Below are 24,345 nucleotides of genomic sequence, written 5' to 3'. Positions count from 1 at the left end.
AAGAAGGAAGGTGTTTTCTCGCGTGCTTCATGTGTTTGTGTGCTTGCGAGTTAGCATCAGATCCAAGTAGGATCTCATGGTTTAATTGTACTATGGATTTTCGTTCTTCAAATTCTTGTCTTCTTCGTGTCTGGATAAATTTGTTTTCGGAGTTTTTAAATTGGTTGAAAAACCCTTGTGTTGAAATCTTCTCTGCCTTGTTCTTAATACATCTTTGAGGGAAGTAATTTAATTGAAACACTCGTTTAAGAAAATTGAATTTTTGTTATAGAATTGTTTGTGATTTAATCTGAAACCTCGTAATGGATTTATTAATGTCATTTGATTTCCACAATCCATTAGTAGTATCACGAGAACATTTTCTGGAGCTTGATTGTGTTTCAATTTTTTAAGCATCAACGTTTCGGATCACACACAGTGATCCATCATCAGGATGAGGAGTGCAAAAGAATGGATTTATTGTTCTTTGTTTCGGAAACATCTGTGAATGATTATAACTTTGAAATCTTTGTCTGATTGATTAGAAAATGGGATGAGGGTTTGGAAAGTTTCCATTTTTAGTAAGTCTCCATTTTTGCAAAGTTTCTATTTTTAGTAAGTTTCCATTTTGGAAAGTTTCTATTTTTAGCAAGTTCCTATTTTTGGAAAGTTTCTATTTTTAGTAGGTTTCCATTTTTGGAAAGTTTATGTTTTTAGTAAGTTTTCATTTTTGGAAAGTTTATATTTTTAGCAAGTTTCTATTTTTGGAAAGTTTCTATTTTTAGTTAAGTTTCCATTTTTGAAAGGTTTCTATTTTAGCATGTTTCTATTTTTGGAACTATTTTTTGTAGGTTTTCATTTTTGGAAAGTTTCTATTTTTAGCAAGTTTCTATTTTTGAAAAGTTTATGTTTTTATTAAGTTTCTATTTTTCACCAAGTTTCTATTTTTGGAAATTTTCTATTTTTAGCAAGTTTCCATTTTTAGAAAGTTTCCATTTTAAACAGGTTTCCTTTTCGGGAAATTTTTTTCAAAGTTTAATAAATTTAAAATTATTATGATATTAATTGATAATAATTATTATTAATTTTAATAAGTATTGTTAAAATTTGAAATCTAATTATTTGGAAATTTGTTTATTACTTTATTATTTAAATATAGTTCTAAAGTAAATTAAAAATCAAATAAATTAATTGGAAGAATTAGTGTTTTCTTTTATAAACTTGGATGTGTTTATATGGTTCAAACTTCAAATATATGACAATGATTTGTAATACTAGCGAAATTTTATTATCCTAAAACCTTAGTAATTATAATACTTTGAGAAAATGAAAATTGAAACCCTAATTGAGATTGAAAACATTATCAACTGTAATATTTGGAAATGAAAACTTGGAAACCTATAAGTGAAAATTAAATATGCGTGTTTTCCAAAACCTAATGTATTATGATAAGTTACTATTGTATGTTATGTATGAGACGTGTAATTTTACTGATGTTAGGTTTCGGAGTTGACTGAGCTTTGACCAGTCAGGATGTTTACCAGAGGCTTGGGGGTTTTGTTCTGTGATGTCATGATGATGTTTTGATTACGATCTTTTATACCTAACCATGGTGATGTGTCATGTGTACTCTATGTTGAGTTAATCAAATGGTTGTTATTGCTTTCCAGTTTCTCTTGTGTAGAACTGAAGTGAATGGTGTGACTTTTTTGGTATAACTTTTGAGTCTTCGATCAATTGTATTTGGATTGTTTTCCAGTCGCTTGTACAGGACTGAGGTGATTGTATGATTTATTCTTGGTGATGTCATGTTATGACGTGGATTGGTTTATGTGTACTTGTTTCTCGATCAATCTTGTTAGGATGAGTGTATTGGTGAAATCTGTGATTTTGATCAGTGATATTTCAATGCTTTCCAGTTGCTTGTTTAAGAACTGATGTGTGGTTTATGATCATTTGAGATCTTTTGATTTTACTGAGCTTAGGGTAGGTTATATGTATGTTGTGTTGGGAAGTGGCTTGTAATGGAGGTCGAGGCCCTAAAGAGACTGATGGGTAACCCATTGTAGGTTATTTAATAAGTGAAAAAATTTCACTAAATGGGTTTAAAATGAATTAACAAAATATTGGTACCACAAAAAGTCATTAGGGGGTCGGAGGATTAAAAGACTAGTCGAGTAACCTTAGAGCTGACTCATTAGTATGCCTTGTCAGTATGAAAGGATACCAGTGCCGCATAGAGTCACTAGGGGGCCGGAGGATTAAAAGACTAGCTGGGTAACCTTAGAGTTGGCTCGTGCGATAACACTTGCCCACATGCATAATAGATTTCCTATGTGTCTGTGTTGCCTCTGGGATTAGTTGATACTAGTGTCTTGGTACCCTTTGAGATAGTTTGCTTTCAGGTTATTCCTTGAACCTAGATGTTGGTTTTGACTTTTGAGTTTGTTATCCTCTTTGGGACTTGAGTTTATCTCCTCAGCGTGGTGGGATGGGCCATTTAGGTTCCACGAGGTCAGGTGGTAGTGTTTTTTCTTATACCATTGAGATCCGATTGTCAGATGCCGCTGTTGGATGTGTTTGTGCAGATGTTCCTTTCTATCTAATCTTTTATTACTATTATGGATGGTTATATTCTAAGTGGGTTGTATTTGATTTCATAGATCTTACAAGAAGATGTAATCTATTTCATGATGTATATTATTTTAGCCTCTCATACCCTATGACTTGTATAGTGGATGATTGTGCATTTTGTTTATTGTCAAGAGGCATTCGAGATGACTGTATATTATTTAAATGGATTCATACTTGTAGCTATTCCATGAAATGTGAAAATGTTGTGTTAGATTTAATATTAGTTAAACTTAAATGTGATTCAATGTCACAGAACCCTAAGAGATGTAACCTGTTTATGTGTTGTTGATGTATGAGTGTATGTTAATTGCTTCCGTTATTCTATAACTGTTGTATCTTTATCTTAAAAAAAATGTTTGTCAAACTTAGTAAAACTTTAGGTTAAGTTCTTTTGGGTTCCCTGGCGGGACGTTACAAGGTTTGATTGGAGTCAACTTTTTTTCTTTAAAAAATGTTGACACTTCCTAGGAAAAGAGGTAACAGATGCCCTAAATGGCATAAGGAACTCAAGGAACCTTCTTAAAGAATTAACAATACCTTCTTGGCCTTGATACCCAAGAAAGATAATGCTAACAGTACAAATGATTTTAGACCAATCTCTCTATGTAATACCTTAAACAAACTTCTGACTAAAACTTTGGCTAACAAAGTACAGAAAGTCATTCCTTTTATTATAACCAAAGAACAAACAGAGTTTGTGCCGAGGAGATCAATATATGACAAGGTCATCATAGCACAATACCCATTCATTCCATACAACACAGTAAAGATCCTAGAATACTCATAAAACTAGACACTAGCAAGGTTTATGACAAAGTAGATTGGAGATTCCTTTCTAAGGTATTAGAAGAACACTTTGGCTTCTCTAGACAATGGGTAAACCTCATTTTTGAATGCATATCTACACCCGAATTCTTGATACTGATTAATAGGACTCTATTAGGTTTTTTCAGCTCATCTAGAGGTATAAGACAAGAGAATTCGCTCACCCTTCATGTTCATAATAATGGCAGAAGCTCTTGGTAGAACCATAAACAAGGAAAAAACAGAGGGTAAACTACAAGGCATCAATATTACAAGTAATATAGAACCCACAACACATCAAGAGTTTGTTGATGACACAATGTTGTATGGACTAGGTATATTAGAAGAGGCTCGGGCTTTAAAGCCACCCTCAAAACCCACACTTTGGCATCAAAACAAGAATTTAATAACTCAAAATTGGAAATATTCTTCTTTAACATGGATAAAAATCTTAAAACAAAAACTTGTAGGATTCTTAACTTTAATTTAGGACACTTAACAAGTAAATATCTAGGGCTGCTCTTGGACAGTGGAACTAGATCCACAAAACCGTGGGATAACACAATCAGCAATATCAAATGGAAGACAAAATCATGGAAAGGAAGGTAGCTTTCCCAACAGGAAAAGCCACAATGCTAAAATCAGTTTTGACATCCATACCCATTTATCAACTTTCTCGTATCCCCCTACTAGCTAATACACGAGATGAGATTAACAAGTCCCTTGGAACATTTTTCTGGCAAGGGACCGAGGATAAGAAGAGATTAGCCATCATGGCATGGAACAATATTTGTACACCAAAGGAAGAGGGAGACCTTGGCCTTAAAAACACTAAAGAACAAAGCAAAGCTCTTGGGGCAAAACTAGTATGGGGAATGTACTCCAAACCGAACTTGAAATAGGTTAAATCTTAAGGAATAAATGCATTCAAGGAAAAGACCCTATCACAATTTTTAGAATGTCAAACCCCCCTACTCTACCTCCAAATCCCAAATATTTCCAATCCACCTCCAAATCCTGGAATTTTCCAATCCACCTCCAAAATGGAAAATTTCCAATCTACCTCCAAAACCCCAACTTTCCAATCCATCTCCAAAACTCAAAGTTTCCAATGCACTTCCAGATCTTAAATTTTCCAATCCACCTCCAAATCCCAAAATTTCCAAACCTAGAGATTTTCAATCCACCACCAAATCCCAAAATTCCAAGAACTTTCATATCCACCTTGTTAGTGAATAGTTTTTCCTCCCAATTATTTGAAGTTATATCAACAAGAAAAACAACTTTCACCACAAATGAGTCTAAAAGACTTGCACAGACTCTCTATGTTTTAAAGGCACAACTTCCTTCTACAATAATTTATCAATGCAATTCTTATTGTAAATGAATTATAACAGTCGTCCTTTTAACCTGAAAGAACTTAAGGGAAATAAAAACATCCTCTCATAACCATAAAAGAATATTGCAGATTAAACAATTAACATTTAAATACATGCCATACAACACATAGCTTAAAACTCCAAACTTGTGATCAAGCTCACCAAACTAGACAAAAGGAAAATAAAACGCAACACAATTTAATGAAATAGCATCTATGCAAGAATGAATTTCACACAAATTGCATCACCCAACAAGACAACCACACGATTATCGAATAGATGCAACAAAAAATAACCATACAATCGATTATATTATCATAACTTTACTGTTCATCAACAAAAAGGGGACAACTAACTTACTAGCAAAACAAAACGGTACTTAGTCCAGAGAGCCGACCCTTTAGATCGGTTAAAAAATTTCATATATAGCCACACGAGGCTTTTTGAATGTTTACCGCATAAGTTAATTAAGAAATGCACACGGACTATGAATAGCAGAACTCTTTAGATTATTCGCATATGCCAACAGATTACATAACTGGTGATAAGATGATTTGCAATGTACCTAGACGTGATATAAATACTATCTGTCGAACCTTCCCGAAGGAGTCCGTCGGCCCCAAACATTATGTCCGCTACAAACTATTTATCCGTCGGCTACAAAATCTTTACTGATGACGTCGGCTACAGAATATAGAAACACCGACGGCAATCAACCCATCGGCTATAGAAACACCGACGACAATCAATCTGTTGGCTATAGAAATACCGACGACAATCCAGTCGGCTGACATTGAATTCTTCAAAAATTAACTCCCTAAGGAATTCCAAATGTTTTCAAACTAACAAAGTCTTAAAACAAAGCTAACTAAAAATAGGTAAATGATGTGGGTGACTCTTCAATCCTCTCCTAAGCTCTAGCTGTATCACTGATATTAGCACAAGGTGCTTGGGCATTATAGCAACCGCCACTGTTTTCTTTCCAAACTTTGTGTGTTGCGAGGAAGCCAACCAACTCTTGCTGTTGCAGGACACCTAGCTAATCCAAGCAAAGTTTCCACATCTTCATAATTTGGCAGATATGGTCCATTTTTTTGTCTTGTACATTAAAGTGATCAGTACAGATAATCATCATTGAGTCTGCCCTGGCGACGATGGTTAAATCTTGGACTGAGACTTCACTCATTTCTTTTAACAGCTTAATCTTGGAGAAGAAGGTTGTTTCCACTTCTTTCAAGGGCTTTTCATGCCGATCTTCATTTCCCATAATCTTGACATCAATGCATTTTATATCGGCAACCAGGATTTTCTTCAGACATCCTACCTCCTTTAGCAATTCAGAGTATTCTTCTAACCCTTGTTCCATCACTATGTTTCTCCATTCCAGGTTAGCACAGGCGATGAACAGAAAATCAGCATCGAACTTGGCTTCTGGATTTTCTTTCACGAATTTGTCTATTCCATATTCTTGAACCTAAGAAATGTCAATGATATACTCATCCCATTTGATCTTTTCGGATTCCCAGGCATTCATTTATGATTTTAAGGCCATTGTCGATTTATCAACTCTTGCATTGGTATTGGTAAAATGAGAGAAGTAACTGGTTCATGAACAACTTTCAACTGCTCACCATAGGCCTGGACAATGGAGAGATCCCTTTTAACCTGTCCATTAAAGCTCTTGTTCAATGGAGACTCAACGTCGATGGCAGAGATGGAAGTAGGTAAAGCTTCTGCATTTGGGCTTTGAATTTCATGGATATACTCTACCATTTTCTGCAGTGATTGCTTTAGCTCCAATTTATCTCTCTGATCCTTCCATATACGTTGAGAAATCTTGGTGTTCCATATATTCATATCAGTTGCCTTGGAGGCAGGCCCGAGAATGGTTTTCTCAACTGTATAATCTTGTGGTTGTATTTAATCTATACCATTCCTGGTCATTGGCTTCATTACTTCTGCAACCCATTGTCCTGTATTCTCATCGATATTCAACATAGTTTCAATCTTTTCCCTTTTGGTCTTAGGAGTCTTCCTGAGGCATTTGCTTACCATATTGCCCACTGCAAGAGTCGCTGGCACTATGCTTCCCTTCTTACTCACTGATAACTCAAACCAATTAGGGATTGGAGGATTCTCCTTGGGAGAAGTCTATAGCACCGGCGATGAACTGAATGCCAATGCACTCAAAGTGTTAGCACCTTCTATTACTTGTTGACACCCCTATTCCATCTCACCAATCAAGGATTCCCTTCTTCCTTTTGTTTCTTCTTTTAAGTCAAGCTCTATCGTTGCTGGTTTGTCACAAGTCTCTTCCGAGCTCTTCGACTACTCCTGCTACGAGAGCAAGTCCACTTGATAGAAGGAGGGAGATGAATTGGATCTTGAATAGAGTGTTCAGGTTCAACACTTGACTTTAGCTTTCCTGCAATGGAAGAAGGAACAACTTTATTAGAACCGAGAACAACTAAAGATGAACTAGAACTATCATGAATTCTTTGACACTACAAGCCACTGATCCTGACTGCTTCTTGCTTATGAGCCATCGCTCTGTTCTGGTTAGGACGAGTAGGGTTCTTGTATGCAGGTCGTCTTCCTCTGGTATTGTCTAGTCATCTCCTGCAATGGGTAAGAATGTAAGCTGAGTCAACAACCTCTTCATTTGTTTCCTCAATTACCCTAGAGGTATCTAGCGGGAGATTGAAATCCTTGATTTGTGCTAGTGACAACCTAGACCATAGCTTCCTCCTAACTTCATAATCATCCTGATAGTTATCCCAGAAATCTTCTAAATGGGGTACGTGGAGAGCAGAGGAATCTAGCTCGGAGTATTTTAGGGCAAACTCTAGAGTGTCAAAGTTAGGTCTAGTAGACTAGGTTAGCAGGTTCATGGATTTAATCTCAACCCTAAGCTTAAGAGCATCTTGGAATGTCCTGCATTTGTAATGTCCAAGTTCAACAGGGAAGGTGTAACCAGAACCTTTTTGAGTTTTACAGTTCTTTTCAACCTCCGCTAATTGTCTACATATCTCTATCAACACAAAACGGTCTAGGCAGTGCCGAGGTAACCTCAAAGGCTTTCCCTCATATCCCCCGATCCTAATATAGGTAAATTTGAGAAATTGAGTAAAGAAACTACCATAAATATCAATCAACTGGATGGCTTCTTCTATTAATCTCACGTTCTCCTTCCCTTGCAATTCAAACACCAATTTGGCCAGAAAAGTGTCTTGGACTATTTTGAAACCTTCAAGGTTTTTACTCTTCTACAAGAGAGGATAATACTCATAAATGGGCATGCTTGGGTTCCAGTCTGAGTGTGGTAAGCCTTTCCATTCTCTATAGCAAGCTAGGATATAAAACAAATAAGTCATATAGAAACCAAACGTTCCAGAAGCCTGAGAGAGTTCTTCCTGCAGCCTTGTAGCTATTATATATGCCCAATCAATGAACTTATCTTCCCCCAAAATAGTCTGGATGAAAAAGTACATCCAATTCTCCCAATGAAAAGCATGTGGGTTCCCTTTCACCCTATTCAGCAGCATAATGACATCCTTAAACTTAGGGATCATGTATTCTCTGGTCAATGGTCGTGCAAGGTGGGAACCCCTCTCTCAGATTTGAAAAGCCAACTTATCGCAATGTTGTTAAATTTAGTGACATCCGTGGAAAATTGGGTGTAGGAAGAAGTAATGGTCCAGTCTTCATAAATTTTACGTAGGGGAATTCTCAGAGCACCCATGACAGCAATTCAGCTAACATAAACCAAGACTTTTTCATTAAAGGCACGAATACACTTTTTGGTGGCATTGTATCTATCCCTGCATGCTAAGACTAATTCAAGACAGGGGAAAGCTTCTGGGAAAGCAGACACTTGCAGCAAACCGCTATCTGAGGCCTTCTGAGATATGGTACTGGGTTTTGGGTTTTCAAATCTAGCCAGTAATTTGCCCCTGTCCTCTTTAGAAAGGAATGTGTCTTCCATGTCAGGCAAGATACTACTCAAGACAGACTCCCTAAGCTTATCAGGTAGCTTTGGGCGGAAAGGAGTAGCCATGACGAGAGTTTAACCAGAACAAAACGAAAATGGAAAGAATGCACAACTTTAAAATAATGCAGAATGAAATGGCCCCTGAAAGATGAAAGGCTAGAGACTCACCGTGCTGAGTGCATGCAACCTTGCCAAAACATAAAGCTTAAGCTATCGCCGTGTACATCTAGATGAGACAAAACAATCTTTACCAAAAGCAGAAATGGCAGGGGAATGAAAACAAGGCGGCTTCCATTTAAAACATAAAACTCGAACTTCAAGCGTGTGGATGGCTGTCAAGACTAGTGACGAGACAAGTACTTTCAATCATTAAAAGCTTACCCGAGTTCCACACATGTCGCGACATACCTTACATCATTACCTTTGACTCCCAATTAATACAAATCTTTTCCATAGATTTGGTAAACATTGCACTTCCGCTAAGCTGTCAGCCTGGACACATGTCACCAAAGGCATCAATCTTTATGACCAAGTGAACATGAACAATTGAACTACAAAACAGTTTAATGTTCAAGTTCAATAGTCGCAATATATTGGAAACCACACTCATGATGACAAACTAGACACGACAGTATCCGTGGGACAATTGACTTTCCCGACTCGACCAAGAAAACCGATGAACTTATGAACCTTGAACATTGAACAAAGTGTTCAATGTTCAAGTTCACAGATTTGTTCAACCAAGGGACTTACAAACAAAGAATACCGAAAAGCCAAAGTTCACAATGGGACTTTGATAGGAGACCATCTGTTTTACAGCAGCTTAACTACTACCATGATCATAATATAAGAAATAAGTATGGACCATTCATGGGTAACACACCTTCCCCGTCCAAAATCCGAAATCCAATCTCCACTTTCAAATCCACGTCGAGGAGTGCAAATCCAAGAGTTTGATCCTAAGATTCAGAATTCCAAATCCAATTCTCAAAATTAGAAATTCAATCTAAGGACTTGTCTTAACCCACCATTCATTTCCAATTCCACATTCCCTGAATGCAGATCCCAATTCCTGGTTTTCACTTCCAAAATTCTAAAAGCAGAAATCAGAAAAATCAAGAAGTCCAAATCCAATGCAAAGTCTGATTTCCAAGTTCCAAAGCTTCCAGATTTCCAACTCCAAGACCAGGTTTCCAAGAGTTCCAAATTCAGAGTTGCAAAATCAGAAATCAGAATGTTCAAATTGCTGACTTCAGGTATTGAAACCAGAGATCAAATCTAATTTCCAAACCCGATTCCTATTCCCACTTCCAAATCCAAATCCCAAAATTTGGACCCCCAACTGCAAAATCAGGTTCCTAGTTTCGAAGTCAGGTTTTCAAAAAATTCAAAAATCAGAGTTCTACGATCAAAAAACCAGAATTCCAGAGCATAATCCGAATTTCACATCAGACGACTTCATTTCAAATCAGAATTGCAAAACCAGAACCTCCGAATTCCTGATCCCAAGTTCTTAAATTGGAATTCATATTCTAAAGCATGAAATCTGATTTCCAATTCTAGCATTTATAATCCTAATTCTTAGGGCCCGTTTGGTTGCTGGAATACAACCGGAATAGGAATAGGAAATTAGAATATGATTTGTATTCTTTGTTTGGTGCGTGGAATAGGAATAGGGAATAGGAATACATATTCTCATTTTAGCCCCAAAATGAGCTTTTGTCCATTCCAAAAAATGCCTGTAATTAGAATTGCTACTCTTGCATTCATTTTAACTTTCTCAAATTTAATTTAAATTTTCAAATCCGCTTTCACCTGGGGTGAGCGCTGGAACTCTGTTTTCAATATTTTCAACTATTTCAGCGATTTTCCAATGGCGCCAATTGCATCTTCAGAAATATTTTCAAATATTTCAGCGATTTTCCAATGGCGCCGATTGCAAGTTAACCCTATTCCAATTTAAGCTTGCATAACCAAACAAGGGATAAACAAGATTGGATTGCAGTTTTCCATTCCTATTCTTCATTCTCCATTCTCATTCAAATTTTCTATTCTAATTCTCAATTCCTACGCTTGCAACCAAACGGGCCCTTAAGGTATGAGTTCCAAATTCAGAGAATCCATATCTAGAGAATCAGAGTTCAAATTCAGTCCAAGGTCTGAAATGTGAATTCCTAATCTCCTCCAAGGCTGAGTCATTTTCAAAATCATGGTAAATAGATGATCCTAACTCCAAACATGACGAAAACCTAGATAAACTTCAATCCTGATCAAATTCCATTTTCCATAATGACAAATTTTGGTTTATCCAAGATCTGAAATGATTATTGATTCCAATCCATATACAGACCTGAAGGCCCTCCATAAGGAACAAAGATATCTAGAATCATTAGGGTGCTAAATTACAATTTGATAGGATCACAATGTTATTATATGGCATTATGAAATAATGGAACGATCTTTTATTGCAGGACGGATGACTTTGGAAGGAACAAAGAGTGCTGGTTAGTTGAGGTTTGGAAGAAGTTTACAAGGTCATTCAAACAGAGCACAAGTACAAGATCTCTTCAACATTTGTACCCGCCGAAGGATCCAAGTTCAAGGAATGGAATGCTTTTAATGAGAAATAATAAAAAATGTGTTTTATTGTAAAAGAAATTAGAAATTCCAAAGGCGACTTGTATGTAATGTTGAAAAGTCAAATAAATATTTCCCATACCTACCTATTTTGTCCTATTCTCCTTGTGAAGCATGTAATCTCATTCTAGCGAGAGTAGGTAAAAGATATAATAATTTAATGTTCAGATGCTTCTAGAAGAAAAATCTAACCCCCTGGTGTCAAGTTAATCTCCACCATTGATCTCGTAAGGCTTCTCTATAAAAGGCAAAGACAAGGCATTCAGATTTGTAAAGTTAGTTGCTAGCAAAGGCACATGCTGATGATGTCACAATAGCAAAGACAAGGCACTCAGATTTGTAAAGTTAGTTGCTAGCGAAGGCACATACTGATGATGTCACAATAGCATCTGAAGGGGTAGAATTTGTTGTAAATGACATTTGAGGTTAATGCAAGTGAAACATTGAATATGGTCTCTTTTTTGTGTTCTTCCGATGTGAGCATGGTTTCAAATCTTCAATATCAGTTCAGTTCAGTGATAATTAATGTTTAAATGTCAAGATGTTTGATGGGTTTCTGGGTCATACCGTTTGTATGTTGTTGATGTAAGCTACAACGCATGACTAGTCTGAACATAACTATAGCATTAAGTTCAATTGTGAATGCATGTTTGAATTGGCGCCATTGTTGGGTATTTGACTGTACACTTGCAATCAAAAAATCATTTGCTTCCTTAGAAGATAACACTGTTTTTGCAGCACTGTGATATTCTGGTTAGGTAGAAATCAGTTTGGTGGAATCCACTTCTCTGAAGCAACTTCCATCACTACAATTGTCCTTAAAGTTTTTAGCTTAGTCCCTTTAAACCCTAATTTCTTTTGCTATTTCTTTTGAAGCAGTCAAGTCAGATTAAGTAGAATCATCCACAGTGAGAAAGAATTGCATCCTCATTCTAGGAACAACTTGTGTAAGTCCCCTTCTGAATCCAGGAAATCACATCATATCCACTCAGTCTATCCACGCACAGTCAGGACCTGACCTTGGGAACCTTTGGGTTATCTCATCTGATTAATTCTAATAGCACCAGAGATTTCTTTGTTCAAGAGAGAGTGGGAAACACTCGGTTTATTCTATTATATGCTGGTGGTGTACAAAACTACCATCAACAACACCACCTTAAATTCACTCGTTTGATCATGTCAGAGCAAAAAGCACTTTGTGGTATAAAGTCTTGTTGGGAGGTACTCTCAGATTTGGAGGTTCTAGAGGTATTGGCACTTTCTTTTATGTTATAGAACTCATAATTTTTGCATCTTAGCTCTTGACTTTTTCAAATGCATGTATTCTTGAAGCATTATTATACTACACAATACATGTTATCCTAAGACTTACATTTACCTTTGAAATTACATCCAGATCCTATCCAAACACAAGCATATGCAATCCATAATGGTGATTGACAAAACCTTTCTTTTTGTTCCTTCTTTTCAATCTCATATTAATAAAGTCATGTAAGATTTTAAATTCATGTAATACATTCAATCCAAAGAGTCAACTATTTTGACTGTTAAAATTTACACCCAAACTCAGGTTAAAATTGCAGCTACAGTCTAAGGTTTATAAGCAAATCATGTCAATGAAATTTATAAAACTCAACATCTGAATGTACCCAACCCTTCAGATATTGTGCTTCTTATCAGCCCTTGCCTATAGTTCTCTATAGATAGTTAATTACCTATCAAGATTTCACTGGACTCTTCTATATTAATAAGAAAATTTAAATAAATGAATTTGTGTCCTATTAAAAGAAAACATTCAAATTAAAAAACATGTCACCTTGATTTCTCTTTTGGAAGAGGCTCGCTTCTGTGCCTCTTCGGATCTCTTATCATATTCTTTCATGAGTTTAGTTGCTGAAGTTGAACAAAGAACATCTAAATCTTCCAATTCCCATGTACACTGATCATACTCCAATCCCCTCCACTTAACAAGCCATTCAACTTTTCTTTTCAACAAATCATCACATCCATTGAGTGAGTGCTTGGAAGGCATCAAAACCCTTTTTCGAAGTAGACGATGTGGCTCAGTCCATTGTGGATTCCATTGCAGTGCCTACACATTTCCACATGTTTCATAAGAATTTTTCGTTTGAGAACCAATTTATGAAGGAATGTATAAAGTTCAAACCCTTTACGAAGTACCCATCCAGTGCAAAAGTACAATTTTACAAAACTCGCCCTCCTAAAGTAACACTGGTTGTACATATTTGCAGAAAAGGAGACTTTTATCATTATATTTTCTGACTTGGTACAACAAATAGGGAAATAAATAAAACTTGCTTACTTACAGTTCCTTGCTGAATCTTTTTGTTAAAAGAAGATAGTTGTTTGGGGGCTTCCTTCATAATCTGACTCTCAGGGATCCAACGATTATGAGCATGGGAAAGTCCTTTGTACTTAACATAGTATAGCTTCTCTTTTTCAAATTCCTTTTCTGAGTATTTTGTCAGCCCATCAGAATCTACAGTTTGATACTCACGTGACAATGCTTCTGCCAGAATCTTCTTTTGTATCTCAGTCGCCTCTGATAGACCATTGTGTCTTGCAGTCGGCATAGAAAAATCATGCTCTCCCTCAGAAATGTTTTTTGTTTGCAGATATTCCTGTTCCTTCCTTTGCTTTTGAATGGAGGCAGCCCTAGTACTCATAAAATCACCTGGAGTATCTTTAGTGATGCCAGATTCCTTCATGTCCCAAATAGATTCAACAACAGGAGGTGCAGATAATATATCACTACAAGTTCTTTTATCTACACAAGCTGGGCAGAACCAATTCCCAGATGGAACTTGATCCAAAGGAGGATCAAGGCAAGATAAATGATAAGTGAACAGACAATCCTTCCCATCACAGCACCTGCAAAATAGCAATAAACTTATTCAGAACACCCAATAACCCGTAAGAATTGCAAATTCTTGAATGGTTTTCAATTCTTCATCTACAAGCTCGAAAATTCTATTCAGTTTCGCACTTAGTTACAGCTTACTTTTATCCTACAGATGTGCAATTAATAAGGTAAAGTAAACAGAATAATACATGTAGGATTGAGTTATGTATGAACATAATAGAATAACATACTAAATGAAAAAGTATAACAATTGTCTTCTATTTATCAATGCTCTTGATACAAATTTGGAATCAAGAACTCTTTTCCATAATTTGGTCCCTTGTCCCAACTACAAGAGAAGTATTTGAACTTGCTACAGTTGCCAGGGAATCACATCCATCCGAAACCCCCAAAAACTACTATAATCAACTGATGAGTTATAATTGCACTTGCAGATAGTATAACATAACTAAACTCATATATGTGTTAGCTATCTACAATTGTTACATTCAAGATGTAGCAATAGAAAGCATGACACTGGAAAAAAATTGAACATATCTATGTGTCCTTGAGTGTCTGCATTCAAGGCAGTTATTAATAATTATTCACATGAATGAAATGAGAATATGTATGAGGGAAAGCCAGCAATTAATATATCAGAATCCTCAAAGCACATAAAGAGACCTGAAGACCAGTCTGAGACTTACAGTAGTTCACCACCAGCTTTACAGATTTCACAAAAGCTATTGTGATTATCTGGGGGAGTCTTTTCCTGGAAAAGACTTGTGTGAGAAGAAAATGCTACCTCCTGAATTTCAGCTGCTATTTTACCAGAGTTGCACTCTAGTCCCATTTCGCCCTGTTATTATGCAAACAGTAATAATTATGGTTCATAAAATATTAAATTTACCTTAGATAGGCAGCTGTAAGAATGTCTTATATAACATACAAATAGTTGCATTTATAAATTAAAATTTCCATTATTCATAACGTTAAAGAAAAGAGACAGCCTACCTTCTGTTCATATTCTGTGTTGAAATCCTGAGGATGCAAACTACTTTGAAGCTTTTTTATTAGCTTTTGGTCAGACCTGAATCAAAGAGCAATTAATGATCAAAGAAAAAAGAAAACCAAAAATTAATGTCAGTGAGCCTATCACCTTCACACAAGGGAAAAAATATAAGTTATGTACCTATATATCTAAAATGTCAAAATATATTAATTTATATATTATTTAAATTTTTTATGTCCTAAAATTTAAACAAATGAATTTTTCAATATAAAAAGGTGTGCAAATGTTCAATATTTTACAAAATAATTTGATGTAAAAACAGCTTATTACAATGCTGAAATAAGTTAACTCGCAGTTTCTCATTACATATCTGAACATGCTATTTCTTAAAAAGTAAATGGTATTTTATGATTTACTAAACAGTGAGGTACACTCCTAATTAAGGGTTATAAACTGAACAGTAATGTACCAAGAGGAGAAGTTAATGAATGGTCTCTCCTCCCACTTCCAAGCTTGATAAAGCTTAATTTTGATGGAATTTTTCAAGGAAACCAAGGTCTATCAAGTGCTAGAGGGCTCATTAGAAATGACAATGGCTCCCTTTTCAGAGACCTTTTCAATCAATCTTAGGGTTGCAACCAATAATCTACAAGAGAGTGTGACTATGGTTAAAGGTCTTAAACTCGCCAACAAAATGAACTACAAAACAATTTCCTACATTAACCCTATGAGAAGAATGCCATACATGTATCACTGATTTGAATTCGAAAAGCATTATGATATAACAACAAAAAAAATATAACTACACAAGACAGAGACAACAATATACCTTAAGAAAACGTTTTGAGGGAAAACTCAGTTTTTAAAGCACCAAAACTGTTGATGTCTGGTAGCTTCAGTCAGATTGTACTAATATGGCTATATAAAATTATATATGAGATATAATTACATTTGAGATATAAGTTTATCATATGAGAGAAATCAATATATATATATATAATAACTATGATAACTATGATTATTTTTTATCAAATTAATGAATAGACAGGTCCCATGAAGGGACGTGTCTCTTCTTATCCATTTCTCATTATAAATAAGAGGTTGCTGCCATTTGGAACACACATACCAAATACATTGGCAATGTTATTACATTTGCAGTGATCCTGGAAATCCAACATGGTATCAGAGCAGGATTGCAAATGTATGGAAGAGAAGAAATGAGCTCGGATTGTAGACCAACGATGTCATTGGAATCAGCAAGCTATGTGGGGCAATTTCTGATTGCTGACTCAAAATCTCTACAACACTGCATGTGGGCTAGATGTAGCAGAATCGGTGCTTAATTGTGATATCGAGCCAATTTCTGCAAATGCTCAGTGAGGGGAGGGTCTATGTCACTTTTTTTTTGGCAAGCAATTTCTGATCACATTCCAATAGTGGATCATTGTTTGTAATGTCTACATGCATTGGAATTTCAAGCTTAGATGTCATTGAAACTGTATCTATGGCTCCAGCTGTTAGACATTGCCAATCTGGATATATTGTGCAGATCTGACCCATGTTCTGTCTGATGTCTACAGGGGGGCACTCGGGGAATGTCGCAGAACAGGCGCCATTGTTGGCTCGACGAGTGATGTTGAATCACCAAGGATGCAATATCATCATTACGATGTGGGGTAATATCTCAGAGCTCCAGTGTTACAAGGCCATTGATTGAAGCGAAGCAGAATTAAATATCTATGTGGAAAAGACCGGGCAGTAGGAGCAGTAAATGTCAAGAAGAATACTTGGCATCTCATCGGGTGATGTGAGACATATGAACCATTAAGGTCTGCAACAAGCATGATTGGCCCCGTCAAATTAACATAGAACACCTCCAACGAAACCCACCTAGAGAAGCCGTACAAGCAATGCCATTGTCAATTCCCGATAATCCCTGGTAAAAAACAAACACTGAAATAGGCTCGAATTTTGTGGAATAAATCAGAACCTTACATGTCTGGATAATAGGTGGCTGAAAAGCCAAAATTGGACCTTTTCATATCGTAGAAATTCAAGAGATATGGCATTGATTGCAACTATATGCCGTTTATTGGTCCAAATAATGTGGAGAAAATGTAGATTTATGTTGGCTTCGTCGAGGAATATCACACTTGTTATCATCATGATTATGAAAACATGAAGATTGAATAATTTACCAATACTATGACATTTTTATCTTTCTGATTAGAGATGAGACAAACAAGAGAGTATATAGAAACTATAGAATTTTTGTTTATTCGTATGCTGATTTGAACTCAGCAAGATGGATTCTTGAAGGTGACGTGGCCTCACATAAGGATTCAGGGCAGAAAATACCTACACAATAAAGATAGCAAAATCAAGAATGAGTAATATACAATTCATTCATATTGGAAGGAATTTGCAAATGCTTAATTGGCATTCATCATAAGATAAAAGGGAAGGCACATAAGTGCTTGCCACTTGTTGGCGAGAAATCCCTTAGCGATACTAAGGTGGTACTTGCACGATTGAATTGAGGTAAGTAATGTGATATAGTATTCAAAGTTTTATTCACATTATAAGGAGATATATTATCTAAATTTTTTATATCGATAGATGGAAGATTATATATATAATCTTCCATATAATTTGTAAGAAATAATGATTAATATATTGTTTTAAAATTATATAAGACTCATGAAATAGATAATTAAAATATTGTTTCAGATCATATTTACTTATAATTTTATTTAACAATGGAGTTAAAGATAATGCAAATGAATATAATCATGAAGTATTATGTTATCTTATTTCTATTATTCAAAATATCTTATGAAGAATTATCTATTATCTATCTCTTATGGGTATTTCCATAATTACTATAAGAGTTATTTGCCTTGAACTTTTCCTCCGAATATGTTATTGCAAGAAGAAGGAGATTGAGATTCAGAGGGAGCCTGACATTTCATTAGAGGCAACCTTGAAAGAGAGGGAGTAGATAGAAGATATGGTTCTGTCAACCTTCAATGATCTTGGTCGTATTTATTAAAAGGGAGTAAACCATGTTGAGATGGATTCTCCATTGATCAATAAATTGTAGTAGTCAATAGGATTGTGATTCACGAATATACCTCACGACTATGTGATTTTAATGGGTCTACCCCTATGTACATCATGTGGAAGTGATGACTTCCAAATCATGTCACTTGTATTTGCAAAAGTTATTGAAAGGTGACTATCTTACAATAACTTAATTTTCTATTATGATGGATATCTTACGATATCTATGCAGATCATGATAGATTATGCCTTGCATGGTGGATGTTTATATGGTAAGCATTATGAAATTGCATGTGCACATACCTTATAAACATTTTTTGAGTATACAGTGAATGTTATGCAAATTGATGTTCTAGAGGCCATTACATACATGGTGAATATTATCGGACTTGATGTTTTGGAGGCCATTACTCACAATACTTGGTGAATATCTTGCATCTCATTCTAGAGGCCACTACTCAAAGAGTATCTAATGAATATCTTATGTTGATATTCTGGAGACCGATACTCAATGGTGATATCAAAATGGTGAATATCATATGTTGATGTTCTGCAGACCATTACCTTATTGAGTACATGGTGAATATCAAGTGTTGATATCCTGGAGACCATTACTCAGAGTATTTGGTGAATATCATATGCTGATATTCTAAAATACAATACTCATGATATCAAAATAGTGAAAATCTTTTGATCAAAGATTTCCTTAATGTGTTATTTCTAAAGATTGTCAATGGTGTAATATATGTCTAGTGTTTATCCTCCCTAGCTAAGAGGGAGTGTTGATGTTTGGTAGCTTCAGTTGGACAAAACTAATATGACTATATATAATTATATATGAGATATAATTACATTTGAAATATAAGTTTATTCCATTAGAGAAATTAATATAATATAATGTATATATATAATAGCTATGATTATTTTTTATCAAATTAACGAATAGACATGTCTCATGAAGGGACATGTCTCTTCTTATCCTTTTCTCATTATAAATAAGAGGTCGCTGCCATTTGGAACACACATACCAAATACAATGCCAGTGTTATTACACTTGCAGTGACCTAGAAATCCAACAAAAACCAATGTTTACAGAAACAAAATAATGACAATAAAATATTAGACATAAAATTCAATTTAATTAATTTCGAAAATGGTCCCAAAAAAACAATTCATTCTCTACCTCAACTTGGAAATGAACTTTAAAATCCATTATTGCAATTTTCATGTTCTTCTGATTTTCCACATTTGAACAATTCCAAAATCTATTCTTTGTGATTCCTCAATGAGTTTTCAATGTTTCCTATTGCGAATTAAATTGCAACTTGAGCACATTTCTTATGTTCTAACATCTAAATAAATTTTAATCACCTTTGTAATTTATTCAATGGTCGTCGATTGTGTGTTCGAGAGGGATTTGACACTTATAATTACATCTCCAAAATATTCCTTGGTCATTCAATACTTGGCAAATTTTATTAACTTCTATTAATCTTTCCTTGAGCGCACTTTGGAAATATCCCATTACCTTCAACAAACTTAGAAGGATCTCAACATTTTTAAGAAAAATCCTGTTAAAAAATATCCCTCCTACATGCATATGAAAGCACTTAGAAGTCTTTTGAAAAATATACTTTGGTCCTGGAATTTTAAGACTTTAATTTTCTTTTACTATGAGCACATTTTGGAACTCCTTATGAAATTTCTTTTTTATTTCATCCCCCTAAGAAAGGCCATTTTGTGCCCTAAGCGCATTTTGGAAGGGGAAGCATGTTTTTATCCCTACGCAAGATTCCATGATCAAGGTGAAATCTGCCCTAGGCATGGATTTGGCTTTTAGCATCTCTTGCATAACTTTGCAACTTACAAAGTTCCTTGGCATCGTTAAAATCGTACTCAAGGTATGTTTTCTCATCTTTGGTAGATTACTGGACTCGAACGAGATTCCACAACCAATGCTCAGAGCACACATTAGAATTTTTGACCAAATTTAAACATTTCTCAGCCTCTTACATTTTTCGGTGTTCAAGAGGGCATAGGTGAGGGACCTCTAAATCTAGAAAACCTTCCAAACTCTTTCTTCATACACTAGAAATTGCTTCCTGTGCACATATTGGTTGTGACAAAGAATTTTATTGTTTTAAAACACATATTTTCATGTGAACACAAGTTTCCATGAAGGAAATTTACCGCTCAAAATCATTCCTCGAGATCCTCTAAGTTGCATTCAGAGCATTTTTGAGCCATGTTGGACATTGGTCTTCAAAAGACATTTCATGTACATCAATATTGGCACTTGAAGTGCATCCTAACCCTAGTTACATATTTCTATTGTTTCAAAGGGAATTCCCTTGGAGCACAGGATTAGTGGACCAAGCACATTTTATACTCCATGGAGAATGTTCGTGCTTTGATACAAGTTCTAGGGCTTTGTGATACCAACATACATGGGTGCAACATTATTGTAAAGAGGAAATTTGGCATTCAAAGACTTCATCCCTAGAATTTATGCATCTGTGCTACTAGTCTTGACAACTTCTCAAACATTGAGCATTATTTTGTGCTCACAAGTATAGGTGGGTGACAAAAATTTCCTAACACTTCAATTATTTGAAATGGATTTCCCTAGCTACGTGGAGGTTTCTTGGATTTGAGATAGATATTATGCCTTAGAAGAATCAACTAACAGCATAGAAACATTCATGAGCACAGTAGAGCTTCAATGACTCTATTCTAGTCTGCACCATATTCCTTAGCCCTTGTGTTTTTGCGACCATAGACACTGCACCTAGCGTCAACTTTGTCCTAAGCGTCATTATTAGCCCATGAAAAAACAATGCTCATAGATATGTATCAAATCATGAGGGCATCGTTCCATCATGTGAACAATTTCTGTAAGCATGTGAAGGTTATGCCTTTGAGTGTGCTCATAGTTTGGGAGAAATTCCTCTAGTATAGGCGATTTTGTGCTTTGGGACACATAGAGAGCTTGGCCTAAAAGTCTCAAACACTTCATTATTTTTAGTATTCCTACATTGCCACTATATACACCCTTACCTGTCTTTTTCAAAAAACAAATTACTCCATTTTGCTCGACATTTCTAGATTTGACCATTTTCCATCATGCCCCTTCCATTCTATGTATGCTCTCCAAAGATGTTCCTTAGATTCTAAGCACCCCTTTTGCCACTTCTATCAATATTCCTCAAACGGAAAAACATACCTACCCAAGAAAAACCTAAAGGCTCACCATTGGGAAGACTTTCAACTCTGCAATCCATCTCATTTTATAGTTCTTAATCAGGCAACACTTCAAAAATTGAAACCTTGAATCGCGGGGAACTAATCTTGACTCAAGACTTAGTCAAATTTATCACCTCAATAAAACAAGAGGAACGTGCCTCTCAATAAAGCAAGAGATATGTAGGAGACCGAAGCTTGAGCTACTAAGTCAATGAAACAATAAAGTCCCAACAAATAAAAAGATGGGGGGTTCATGTTGATGTGAGTTTTATTCCACTACAATATGCAGAATCAAACACTTAATGTTCCAGGATGCAACATCAACTACTCAAGCCTCTCATAAGGTCATTTCTCATGCTAGCCTTGCAAGGTAATATCATGAGATGGCTTCAAAGTTCCCTTCAATTATGGATACTCGCTTAATAAAATAATGTGATTTGCTAGTAAAACATAGGGAACTTATGCTATTCATTCAATGGATATCAACCATGCAACACCTCAAAGCAACAAGAATTATCCATTAGTTCAAAAGCATCATAGAAACAATTTGATCAAGTCTCCCTCTTATCTAGCCTACTCTACCTGCAGTTGTCTACCTTCTCTCTAGTCTCGTAATCTCTTGAATCTAACTTCCAAACCTTCAAACCCTTTACAAATGATAAGGCCTTGGCCTTTTATAATTGTTTAGATACAATGAAGAGCCAAGATCGAATGAAGACCAAGGGTTGGGATTTCTTCACACAAACCCTAATTAGGGTTGCCCAATTGCATGAAGGCACCAATCCATGGGACAATAAGAAAAATACAATGATTTTACAACCAATGAGAAAATTGGACACTTGCATGATTTTATTGAATGTGAATCTCAAATTTTCTCATTGGAAAACACAACTCAATGCCACCTCATCATCCTTGTCTTGTAGATCTATTTAAGAACATGGGCTTGGAGATTTGGCATGTGGAATGATCTTTAAAACTACAAATATTTCTTGCTCAATTATTAGAAGGTAACTTTTGACAACTGAGACCCTCTCCATCCTTAGGAAATTTCCTCATGGCCTTGACCTAGATTTATACTTGTATACTTGATTGAACTCGATTGCATTTGTGATAATATAGAATTCATGTAGTTGGGCTTGGTTTGGATTTGCACTTCAATGATTGGATCTTGTAACTATAAACCTGACTGGAACTTCTCACTTCCTTTGATATTCAAGCTTTGCCTCTCATGTAGATCTAATTTTCTCCTCATTTGAAAGTCGTGAGCTTGAAGTCTTGATCTTGAAACATTCCATTTTCTTTCCTTTCTCCAATCTGCCCCACAAAACCAAATAAAAAGATGTATTAAGATCATATAATAACAAAGAAAAACTTGTCAATTTTACGAAATAAAGTTTCTTTTAAACTCCACCTTCCTCCTATAAAACTTTAAACACCTACGAAACTTCAATCACCCAAGTTATATTTGGTACAAAGCCTGTCCACCTATGGGTCCAAATAAGGTCTTTTCCATAGGTGGGCCAAGTTTCAACCTAGGGAAAACCAAAGAAAATGGCATCAAACCATCTACAAACGTGGCCAGAAAAGTGATGGCCAAGTGGGTGTTTTTGCAAATTTAATGAAAATTTAAGATTTGTAGCCCTTAATAGGCATTTTAAACTGACTTCTATCAGGACTTATGGCTCATTTGGTGTAAAAATATGTAATTGAGTAAAAGATTAGTTGAGCAAGAGGGAATATGAGGATTGATTTGTGAAACTGCATCAAGTGTTTGAACTTCATTCCTACTCCTTGGGAAGCATCTAATAGATGAAAGAGGTGAGATTATTTTTCATTTTATTTGATCTTTGTTTAACTTCTTTATATTTTATTATTTCTCTTTAATTGTCCATAAAATTTACCTATCTTTTTACATTCTCTTGTCTTTGTGTTGAATGTGCATAATGTTAATGTTGTAGCTTCAGTTAGATTCAATTGATCTAAAGATAACACTTCTATGGTTATTGGTTAAAGATTATTGCAATTGGTTAATCATCAATTAGACAATCTCACATATAAAGAAGGACCAGCTATCCTTTCTCGGTAAAAAGAAATCCAGCACCGAAGGATAAGGCCCAGGACAAACAAGGGTTTGGGCTCGTCTCTGAGATGAGATAGGGTGTCATAGTCTGAGGATACCGCGATGATGCCTAACCGATCTGATGTGCCCAGAGGCAAGTGTAGTAGGCAATCGCTTCATGCCCCTAGAAGGGGACATGGGCAGAAAACAGGAGGTGATGTGTCATGTCCCAAATTTTCGAAGGCAGTCTGATTAATTAATTTGATTAACTTGGTTGTCTAAAATAATGAATATTTTATGAGGACGACTAATTAATCATTTTAATTAAATAAATAAGTGATATTAAGTTAATTATTTATAAAGTTATCAAATAAATAAATATTAAAAGGTAACTTTATATTTAATTAATTTAATAAAGTGACTTGGATTATAAAAATATTTAATAAAGTCACTTAAGAGATAAAATCAGAAATGTTCTAGAAGTCTCTGGAGAAGCTGGAGAGAAAAGAATAAATAGGCCCCCCCCTCGGGGCTCCATGGAGGGGCAGGCAGTTGTTTATCTCTCTTTGTTTTCAGATTGTGATTCCATCACAGGTGCATTGTGGAACCTAGGGTTTCTGTAATTGTCACAACTAGCCATTGAGAACGATAACTCTCAATCGGTACGCAATTTTGAGGGTG

General features: G+C 35.5%; 1 protein-coding gene across 4 annotated transcripts in view; it reads right to left on the bottom strand.

Annotated features, from left to right (window-relative positions):
* The window catches only part of LOC149551008 (uncharacterized), a 159,708-nt gene that overhangs the window by 121,249 nt on the left and 14,114 nt on the right, over nucleotides 1–24,345 (bottom strand). For all 4 annotated transcript variants that reach the window (XM_089786570.1, XM_089786567.1, XM_089786568.1 and 1 more), the window contains 4 exons: nucleotides 15,302–15,377; nucleotides 14,995–15,146; nucleotides 13,752–14,316; nucleotides 13,241–13,516 (listed from right to left, as the gene is read on the bottom strand). In XM_089786570.1, the coding sequence (XP_089642696.1) occupies nucleotides 13,241–13,516; nucleotides 13,752–14,316; nucleotides 14,995–15,146; nucleotides 15,302–15,377 (1,069 nt within the window). The remainder of the gene's footprint in view (nucleotides 1–13,240; nucleotides 13,517–13,751; nucleotides 14,317–14,994; nucleotides 15,147–15,301; nucleotides 15,378–24,345) is intronic.

The sequence above is a fragment of the Cupressus sempervirens genome, chromosome 6 (genome assembly GCF_028749045.1).
Source record: "Cupressus sempervirens isolate cs-2001-9-10 chromosome 6, ASM2874904v1, whole genome shotgun sequence".
Taxonomy (NCBI): domain Eukaryota; kingdom Viridiplantae; phylum Streptophyta; class Pinopsida; order Cupressales; family Cupressaceae; genus Cupressus; species Cupressus sempervirens.
Note: the sequence above shows the minus strand (reverse complement) of the source record. Positions and strands in the feature narration are given on the sequence as shown.